General features: G+C 34.0%; 2 protein-coding genes across 5 annotated transcripts in view; one reads left to right on the top strand and one right to left on the bottom strand.

The window, feature by feature from the left end:
- The window catches only part of Hyccin (PI4KA lipid kinase complex subunit hyccin), a 7,590-nt gene extending 4,685 nt beyond the window's left edge, over positions 1-2,905 (bottom strand). For 2 of the 3 annotated variants that reach the window (XM_018545313.1, XM_018545311.1), the window contains exons 1-3: positions 2,307-2,905; positions 1,567-1,701; positions 132-257 (exon numbers count right to left, since the gene is read on the bottom strand). In XM_018545313.1, coding sequence (XP_018400815.1) covers positions 132-257; positions 1,567-1,701; positions 2,307-2,456 — 411 coding nt within the window. In that variant the 5' untranslated portion in view covers positions 2,457-2,905. The remainder of the gene's footprint in view (positions 1-131; positions 258-1,566; positions 1,702-2,306) is intronic. The other variant, XM_018545312.1, reaches the window with a different exon arrangement.
- A 1,054-nt stretch (positions 2,906-3,959) lies between these two features.
- LOC108778195 (PX domain-containing protein kinase-like protein) lies at positions 3,960-9,781 on the top strand. Of its 2 annotated transcripts, XM_018545309.1 has the most exons (9): positions 3,960-4,292; positions 4,824-5,012; positions 5,095-5,191; positions 5,625-6,049; positions 6,133-6,309; positions 6,461-6,871; positions 6,966-7,122; positions 7,200-7,253; positions 8,704-8,781. In XM_018545309.1, the coding sequence occupies exons 1-8, from the start codon at positions 4,191-4,193 to the stop codon at positions 7,214-7,216; spliced, it is 1,575 nt and encodes a 524-aa protein (XP_018400811.1). In that variant the 5' UTR covers positions 3,960-4,190; the 3' UTR covers positions 7,217-7,253; positions 8,704-8,781. The 2 variants fall into 2 exon arrangements, with proteins under 2 accessions (XP_018400811.1, XP_018400810.1); XM_018545308.1 differs by lacking the exon at positions 7,200-7,253 and having other exon boundaries at positions 8,704-9,781.
- The last annotated feature ends 602 nt before the right edge of the window (positions 9,782-10,383 follow it).

The following is a 10,383-nucleotide window of genomic DNA, read 5'->3' as shown; positions in this document are numbered from 1 at the left end:
CTCTCTCTCTCTCTCTCTCTCTCTCTCTCTCTCTCTCTCTCTCACACGCACGCACAAACACACACAATATATAAGCATTTATTATTACTTCTAAATATATGTATCAAATAAGAATATATGTACCAACATACTTCATGATATATGGATAGCATAGCAAGAGATGGTAATCTAAATGAGATCGCTTTTTGTTGTCCTGATTTATCGACCACTTCTAGATTATATAATCCAATTAACAGAGTTTCAAGGGAGCGACAATTCTGGAAATTAGGTATTATTAATAAATGTACTGTTAGAACATGCTACAGTAATTGCTAAAAAAAATAGTCGACAGAATAGTTCTTTATGAAAGTTATAATATAAGAAATACAAGAAAAGATTATCAAAATACATACACATACAATGACTTCGCAATTCTGTATATATCATAGTACAAGACAGTATAATAGAAAATATTAGTTTATCTATCATGTAATTTACATGACAAATAAATTAATATTTTGTATCAGGAGACGCGGTAGTGTCTCCGGCCATGTTCAATTTATCATATTGCCATTATAGAATTACAAAGTTATTGTATACATTTTGATAATCTTTTCTTATATTTAGTAATTCTATGGCAATATAGAAATACAAAATATTAATTTATCTGTCACATATTACATGTTCTTTATATTACATAATATTCTGCTTAAATATCAATTATATACTATGACAGCGTAAAACATGATTGACAAATTACACAGGTAATAACGACAATGCAATATTATTCTGTATTGTATAATATAGGTATTAATATATTATATTACGTCTTATAAGTTAACGCGGAATAAAGTAAATAAAAAATAATGCTTTTATTTGTTATTTATTTGTTGCTAGAAATTGCCAAAGAAAAAAATTTGTTTTTTTGTAATTTTTTTTTTAAATGATGTTCTGCTAAAATAAGATTGAATTAACGAAACAATATACATATAACAACAAAATTGTACACAACTACGCGCGTAGGAATTTGTGATTAATTTATTACTGTCGAAATATCCAAATTTTGAATCCGTTATTTGCGAAATAAGTGCAAATATTAACGAAAAACCTCTCAATATACAGGCGATTGTAGAACAACCAGAAAAAAAAATGGTCACTTATATTTGAGATACTGAGGTACTATCTGAAGATATTTCAAGAGCAACAAGTTCAAAAAATACCTTAGTACTAAATTTAAACAAACAATTTTTTCTCATTTTTACACTCTTGTATCTCACTAACTAAAGTTACTCATAAGTAACTTTGACATTTGAATATTTCAATAACAAATTAACAACAAATTTTTACGTTAAGTACAATTTGTTTTATATTTCTATGTATGTATACATATATTTTTTTTTGTTCCGCTATGTAATCTTCCTTTAGCAAAACATCACGTTTTAAGAAAACTTACAGAACAAAAAATTTTTTTTGGCAAAACTTTTCGACGTCAAATCAAAATAATAGTTAGAATTAACTTTACTCACTTTATTTTGCTACTCATAAAATGTCGTTACATTCTTATTTTCAATAAAAGTACAATCTTACCTTAATATCACCATGTGCAGCAGAATTTAAATAAATATATATTAGCGTCGGTAAAAATTGTAGGGTAAATCTTTGTAACTCTATTTCTCGGGATCGATAAAAGTTGTACAACTGGTTACACACTTCATCCATTAACTGTAACAATAATCTAGGATTAAAAAATATATCCAGTTTTATTTTATATGATCAAAATAGCATGTATATTTTTAACAAATAAGTATTTGAAATTGCTGACATTATTTACAAGTTTTTTTATTATTACAATTATTATTTATAAATGACATTAATTTCTAACATTATTTACAAGTAATGGTAATTAATTAATAGATAATAACAGATGTTTAATGACTCACATGTCTTTCTTTCTCCAAATAGCCATAATCATTGTGTCAATGATTATGGCTATTTCTTTTTCTAAATAAGTACATAGTATATGAGTCATATAAAGTGCCATGTCAATGTAGCGATAAACATGATATAAAACAAATTGTGTTTCCTGGTAATACAAATAATTAATTAATTAATGATAAAAGTCATAATTTATAACAAATCTTTAAAGATTTATATGTGCTTTTCTTTCTTTCTCAATGTATCAATGATTATATAAGTATGTACATGGCTCAGTTAAAACTATAAATGCAAAGTTTGATATTAAATATAATTATTAGGAAATTAGTATAGGTAATGTTCCAGTTAAAATTCCACGTATGAAAGATATTCTCTGGGCATTTATATCATACCTCGCTATACTTGGTGCGCTCCTCCAGGAGCATGTAGAGCGCCCGCACGATCTCATTGTCCTGTGAGAGCGTTCTGGCAAACATGTGCAGCTCCGATGGTGCGACATCCTTGCAGTCCGCCAGCCACTCATTAATCAAGCTTTCCGTCATTTTCTCCTCTCGCCTTCGTCAACAAACTGGGACGACTTTACCCGCGACGCCTTGGAGTCTCGGCTTCGACTGCGACTCGCTCACCGTCACGGAGATCATCACACAGGTTTAACGTGGAGCAGTCACTCAGCCACGCGCGGTGCATCAAGAAGAATTAACGCGAGCGTGCTCCGAGTCCGGTTACATGCCGCGGGGCTTCCGTCCCGTTCGCGTCGCCGATGTCGCCGACCTCGACACTGGAGCGTGACAAGTCAACGCGACCGCCGAGGTTATCACTAGTCCCTGCAGCCGCGCTAATTCTTAACTCTAGCCGATCAATGGCACGTTACTTACACGTCGGTAATGATCGCGCAAACGAACGAGTTTCAGCAGACCGTGACACTTCGTCCCGATAAGGACGAAGATCCATCGAAATCCATCCAAGGAGGAAGATAGAGGAACACGCACGATGAACGATCTCCGTTGATCTTGGTTGATCTCCGCACGCTCGTTCAATTACACCCGCTCGCCAACAGCAAGCTGCACTTGCACTTTCTCGCCGCAACTACCTGCTGTTACGCGCGGGTGCAACTTCGAGCTCACTCCGTACCTTACAACCACTTACAGCTGCGAATCCAAAAGTACTTACTACTGGAGGAAGAGATTTAAATAATGTACGGCTTGAGAAATATATAATGTGTTACGCAACGTTAAATTTAATCGACCGGAAAATGAGAATCTTCGAATCTTCTTGCGACCAACAGTCACAGCATACAGATATTCTAGATGTGCGTCCCTGTATCCAAAGACGACGCGACTGCGCAATTTACCTAAAGGTAAAAATGTTCAATAGTCCCGATCCAGAGTCTTTGGAAAATAATAAAAAAATGCGCTTTTTATATCTTCTCTCTGCTTGATACGGCAAAACGGAAACTGAAAGATGTTGAGTATCGTTTCCTAAAGCTGGTATTCGTAGTTCTTATTTTAAGACCATCTTAAATAATGTTTTAAGAAAACGCGGTTGACACTAATCAGAGAATTGTATTACTTTAGACGATCTTGAAAATCTTTAAATATACTTCAGACTTCAGATAATTTCAAATATAAAGGAATAAGGACTACTGATTATGACTGATATTCATATTAGATTATTCTTTATATTCAATTCAAAACCGTCTTAAGTTCATTCTTGACTTGAGGAATCAATCAGAAGGCCAGATCAGCGTCTTAAGACATACTTAAGCCTGAAATAACAACCGATTATGAATACTAGCCTAAGAATCCACCTGTCATAAGATCAGTGACGTCACCCTACCCTGGTTACATTACTGACAAGTGGATAAAAGTCATTCGGTGAATATCGTCAGGACTCGGCTTCGCAACGACGCGGCACGATTAGCTCCGGATTGCGCTGCGCCGTGAGGTGTTATCGCAACGAGTCAAGAAAGAGGGAGGGGAGGGGAAGTGAAAGAGAGAGAGAGGGAGAGAGGACTTGCACTACCCTCCCCTACCTACGTGCTTTGGTACACTGCGTGGTGTCGTGTGTTGCAAAGTCGCTGACATTGAAAGTATCCCGCGATAAGTGGTGCCGCCGTCGCTGCCGTCATCACTGTCGCCGCCGCTGTCGTTGCCGTGCGTTCGCCCGATGCTGAAATGAAGCAGAAGCGCGTCATGTATAGCGACGCGCGGAAACTGTGCGAGAGACAAACGCAATCGGCCCCGTACGGGCCCAGCCTCGCGTCGGACTAATGATCAATGGCTTTATTCGAGAAGAGATACACGAATAAAGTGCTGTTAGATGATACGGAGCAGCTGACGAGCGTCATCGAAAATGCTAGGACCATCGACGGGCATACGGTATGCACTCCGGTATTTCGCTTCCTCTTTCTCTTATCTACGTCTCTTTCCCTCCCTCTTTCCCCCTTTTTGTCTGTCTCTCTCTCTCTCCCTTCCCATCTCAGTTTATCCTACAATCATCTCGACTTGTTTGTCTCATTTAAATGAAACTATTGTCAAAAGGAATTTTCCTTTGTGTCCATTTTCTCTCTCTATTATTGTATTAACTTTAATTTTAGTCTAACACTTTATATTTTCTAGTTTTAAACATTGAATTTCTACTTCTAGGTTCTAAGTAATTCTTAGAACTAGAAGACAAAGTAAGTTAAATTCAAATTAAAATTAGTCTATATTGACAGAAAGGAGCTATATTTTGTCATTGTGACATTTTAATTTTGTGTACACATGTACGAATTTTACATATTGGATCATCAACTGCACAGTCAGCTGTAACGTTACGCTTTTGAACTTTGATCATTTGTATTGTGTATACAGTTCTACTTTGCACCGAATTATTAGACATGTGATAAAAACTGTGGTTTATGTATTCAGGAATACGTAATCAAAATACAACGAGGTCCACTTCCTGAAAGATCTTGGAGAGTAAGCAGACGTTACAATGACTTCGTACAGCTCAATACAGCTTTATCCATATCTGGCTTTGACCTGCCACTACCACCAAAAAGGATTATTGGTAACATGGAGCCAGACTTTATAGCTCAGCGACAAATAGCACTGCAGGTTTATCCCAATATAGCATGCTTACTTTTACTGCATTTCTGCAATACAATAAGTAGAAGATAATCTGCCTTTTATTTTATAGAATTATCTAAACATAATACTAATGAATCCTATACTGGCATCTTCGCTTTCTACAAAAAAGTTTTTAGACCCTGAGAATTATACTGCACCATTACATGGTAAGCCGATTGCTTTTGACAATGTCATACAAAGATTATTGTGAAGATGTCCAACAAATGTCAAATATAATTGCTACATAACGTAGATGAAAAAAAAAATTATTTATTTTATATATATGTATATATTACATCTACTATATTTACTGAGAGTATTATAAAGAGATAAAACTAAAAAGATGCAGTATGCACTGACCATGTTCAGTAAAATTAGCGTTTAGTTAGTATTTTGCGCTGATTTATACTTTTAGATCGCATAGTCCTATCTCTATGAAGAAAACTTTTAAGTTGCAAAATAAACATTTTACTGAACGCGATCAATATTATTCAAAAAAATGGGATGTTTTCCAACATTAAGATTATAATTTGTTTCTAGATATTAAAAGCATTATACAAGCAAATGCGCAAAATGTGAAAATTATTAATTTTTTTTTAGAAATCGCACTACAGCAAGTATCATTAGCATTACGAAGCGATGCCAATTTCGAAGTATGCAAGCCCATTCCTGATATGGGATGGCGATTGAGGAAACATTATTATACGGTGAAAAATCGTCAGAACCCGAAACAAGAACTACTACTTGCTTGGGTCGAATTTGGCCCTGACAAGCATTTACAAGATAAAGATATACAAGGGGTTTTCAAGACTCTAGGCTCTCTACGACATACTTACATCGAACCAATAGTACACCAGCATGTTACGGACAACGGGGCACTAATGATAAGAAATTTTTATTCGGCGGGCACATTACGTGACGTTTTATGTATTACCAAGCCTAAACAGCCATTTATAAAGAAATATGGAAATCCGAAACAAATAAAAGCATTAACAGTACAAGAAATTGCCACGTATGGTTATCAGGTTAGTGATTATATCGCACATGAAAATAAATTATAATGAGATATTTTGAGATTACTCGTTATGATGTATAATATCATTTGTAGATATTAGAAGCTTTAGGATTTCTTCATGAAAAAGGATTACCTTACGGACATTTACATACCGGCAATGTTCTTTTAACACCAAGATGCGCTAAATTATTGGATATAGAAAATGGACTCCTAGGATTGCCAGCGTTTTATCGGCCTTACGTGGTACAAAGACGCAAATTGCACGCTACGGTATATGTCATTCTATATCTAATGGTAACAATTAAAAGTAAAAAAGTGAAAGAGAGAGAGTATATTAATTTTTTAATTTTTAAAAAGTATTCTTTTTAAATGTTTTCTTGTATTTATCAAGATCAGTTTACCATATGTTTTTTTTTAACAGACTCAGGTTGATGTATATTCATTTGGACACGTTTTATATGAAATGACGTTCGGACGACCACTTTTGGAGGCAACGTGTTCCGATTTGCCACAGTGCGAAACGAATCTAAAGAATTTGCTGGAAGTCATCTTATCACCGGAAGCTTTGAAACAAGACCTACCAACGGTAATGCGGCTGTTGGAACATCCATTTTTTGAATCGGCGAGGCGCGCTGCATTGGCAATTGGTACTGTGGAGAAGCCGTACTTTAAATTGAGCAATCATTTAAAAGAGGCTTTACAAGAAGCTGTAAACAAAGCCGAACAACGACTGCGCGATGAACAGAAAGTTGCTCGACATCAAAAGAGGCTCGTTAAAGTTCAAGAAATGATGAGTTCAGAAGAAGAAATGAAGAAACGAAAGCATAAATTGGTGGGTATAAACAAAAAATAAGTAAAAAAAGAACACAGAATGAAAAATTATTATTGATCGAAATACAATTTTATTTTTCGATTATGTTCTATAGAAAAAAGAGCAGAGATTGGCGCAAGAACAACGGTTTTCTTCGCAACTAGGTACGAACGGGACAAAGCAAATAAATGGTAAGAGCCCAGAGCGTTCGGATAGTCCCACAAGTACTTCCACGGCTACCAGCGTTGGAACATTAACTCCTCCATCGCTTCGTAAGTTATTATAATGCTTTTCCTTGCTACTGTCGTCAATGCTAATTGACATTCACGTTTTTACATCTCTTGATTAGCTGGACACAAAAGTTGATGGCGCGTAGTCATCAAGCTGCGGTCATTCCTTTCACGTAGGTCATTCGATCATTCAGGTCTTCTTAGTATCTTTACAAATTTTCACATTTATCCTTATTTTCACTTTATAAGGTTTTCTCTCAACATTGCTTTGCATTGTTCTCTGTATAATATACAGGGTGTCCGTCCATAAGTGTCGGAGCAAATATCTCGCGGTTGAAGTTATAAGAAAGTTTAATAAAATAAATTTGTACGACTCCGAGTCAGCTACAAAGTGCATGCAAACATTTTTTTATACTCATTGCTTTTTCGAGTTATGTAGGTTAACATAGTTTTTTTAAATGGATATCTATAATTTTTTTTGCGTATTCGTATAGTAGGGAGCATTTGCAATCAAAATCATATCTAGTAAAAAATTGCTGCTATGCATCGTTACGAGATAATCGGACATCTTAGGTATTGAATCTTAAGAAGTTGATTTTCCATATCACAATTTGAAAAACAAGATTCAAACTAATATTTTGAAGTTGGTTATATCGAAAAGGATCACTGGCCTTTAACTCAAAATACGCGACTGTTTGTTTTGTAAATAAAGTATAACATGGAGTATGAAATTCAGTGCAGTATTTGTTAGTCAATCAGTCGTCTTTTCAATGAATACGTATCATATTGTAGATTACAAAAACAACGATGTTTAGTATTAGTGAAAAGTGTGATATGCTCGAGATGTGGCATTTACGTATGCGTAATGAAAATGAACTATCAACAAAAGTATCCAGAACGAAGGATACCAAATGGTCGTACATTTCGGCCACTGGTTTCGAGTTAATTATCGCAATAGCATTGATTTTCTTAAAAAAAAAAAAAATATTATGGTCTGACGAATAGTTCTATAAAAAAACATTGTTTGTTTTCTTCTCCAACCTCTCTTTGACATTTTAAACCCCGTTCAAAATTATTTAGAATCCAATTTACTACTTTGATACTTAAGATGTCGATTATCTCATAAACGATGCATAGCAACAATTTTTTACTAGATATGATTTTGATTGCAAATGCTTCATACTATACGAATATGCAAAAAAAATTAGGTATCCATTTAAAAAAACTATGTTGACCTATATAACTCGAAAAAGCAACGAGTATAAAAAAATTGTTTGCATACACTTTGTAGCTGACTCGGAGTCGTACAAATTTCTCTTGTTAAACTTTCTTGTAACTTCAACCAGTTGCGAGATATTTGTTCCGACACTCATGGACGGACATCCTGTATACTCATTTTTTGTAATAACCGTTTTGTAATTATATCCTTAGCTTATCTTGTACTTATTCTTTTTAGATCTTTCGATGTTGTTTATATTATATGTACTTATTATAGGTCTAATTAGTTTTGTATTGTACTTTATATCTCCAAAGAGATAAGTTAGATAATGTTTTGTTGAATTTCTTAGGATGAAATATATGTGAATCTATGGAAAGTCTATCATTTTGATTTTTTTTACTAAGGTTCTGTGGAAGTTACGCAAGCAAATGCAGTTCCTGGTAAAGGTATTTCACCACCACCACCGCCACCTTCGTTACCACCGTCATGTGAAGCATCCAGTAGTGCATCGAACAGTGTATCAAAATCGTCAAATGATCGTGCTGCTTTACTTGGAAGTATTTGCAATTTTGACAAAACGAGACTGCGAAGGATTACAAATGGACACCGTTAGAAACATTAAATATATAAAAGAAAAGGTCAACCAAATATCTATTTCAAATCTGACGTGACTGTTGTGCAATGTCGAACAAAGAACTTCCCTTGCTTAATTAGGACAAGATAACGTACCTGTAGATTATTATGATGGATTGAAAGGTTGTTTGGATGATAACTGTATTGTGCTTCTTGTGACACATAATGGTACTGAATATCATTTTTCTTCGATCGCGACACTTGCACACATTTATGAATTTTTAAACTTTCGATATTTTATTTATTGATGCTCGCTACATAAACAAGATTTTAGCTTAAAACAATTATATTAAGAGAATATACTATATTAAATTTGTGATATATATATTATATATGATCGATATTAGTCCCGTTTGGCCTACTCTACGTTTTTACGAAATATAATACAACACTTACTTCGTTTGTATTAGATCTGCCGTCCAAGAACGAGCCTAAACGTACAGAACAACCAATCAAAATATCAATTGCTTTGGAAAATTGCCATCTTTACGAGTTGTCTCATATCATATTCTTTCCATATACACGCTAGAGATAGAAAAGGATTGCGTAAATAAAAAAAATTTGTATAATATAATAGCAGTATATAATTGTATATTATCTAATTTACGGAACATGCATACAGTAATAATGCTGGGAGCAATTTGAAACATTTTTAGATTTATTTTAATTGATATTTTTATGACTGCTCGACTGTAAATCAAGAATATACATTCGCGATATAATTAATCGAGAAATTCCATTTTCTAGTCTAACATATCCCCCTGTTATACAGTTAATAGCACCATAAAATTTTATAACATATCTTGTTTAACGCGGGCCAAGTTTCGCGATCGATTTTATATTGTTAATCGAGGCTTATATTTCTCTTTCTATATATATCAAATTTTTTTTAATACAAAAGAAAATGTAAAGGCAGTGATACAATGAGGTGATAGTATGTATATTAAGTAAATTTTCTCTCGTTATACTCATCTACTGTTCTGTCTATTCAAAGTTTATGACATACATAATATATATAAAAAAATATATAGTTCTCGTTCGTGTTCGTACGATACAATGCGAGGATCATACGCCGCTTTTGTATCGCTTGTAACACTGGAATGTCCAGTTTTACAAATTAAAAATGTGCCAAGGGATATGCGATCTTCGTATTGATTACATAATATTAGCAGTTATGTAGCCCATAGCATAATCTATTTCTATATATGTCAACAACAGTCAAGTGTATAATCAATTTGTGGATATTATAATGAAATCTGTAATATATAATCACACCTTTTAATATATTTATCACTATCTTAGATGTATATGACAACTGTGTAATTGATTCCATGAATTGGTTTCTGATGGTGATAATAATAACTCAAACGGCATATAAATAATAAGATAGAAATATATATATATATATATGTTAGGATTATATATTTATCTCTATTCTTCAGGATCTACCG

Source organism: Cyphomyrmex costatus, unplaced genomic scaffold, assembly GCF_001594065.2.
Source record: "Cyphomyrmex costatus isolate MS0001 unplaced genomic scaffold, Ccosl1.0 scaffold496, whole genome shotgun sequence".
NCBI classification, from domain to species: Eukaryota; Metazoa; Arthropoda; class Insecta; order Hymenoptera; family Formicidae; genus Cyphomyrmex; species Cyphomyrmex costatus.
This window is presented reverse-complemented; position numbering and strand designations above follow the sequence as displayed.

Excerpts from the sequence above, each read along its gene's own strand:
- LOC108778195 (XM_018545308.1), top strand. The coding sequence starts at position 4,191 with ATGGCTTTATTCGAGAAGAGATACACGAATAAAGTGCTGTTAGATGAT. Across the intron at positions 6,050-6,132 it reads TTGCCACGTATGGTTATCAG|ATATTAGAAGCTTTAGGATT; the intron begins GTTAGTGATTAT and ends TATCATTTGTAG. Across the intron at positions 6,872-6,965 it reads AGAAACGAAAGCATAAATTG|AAAAAAGAGCAGAGATTGGC; the intron begins GTGGGTATAAAC and ends TATGTTCTATAG.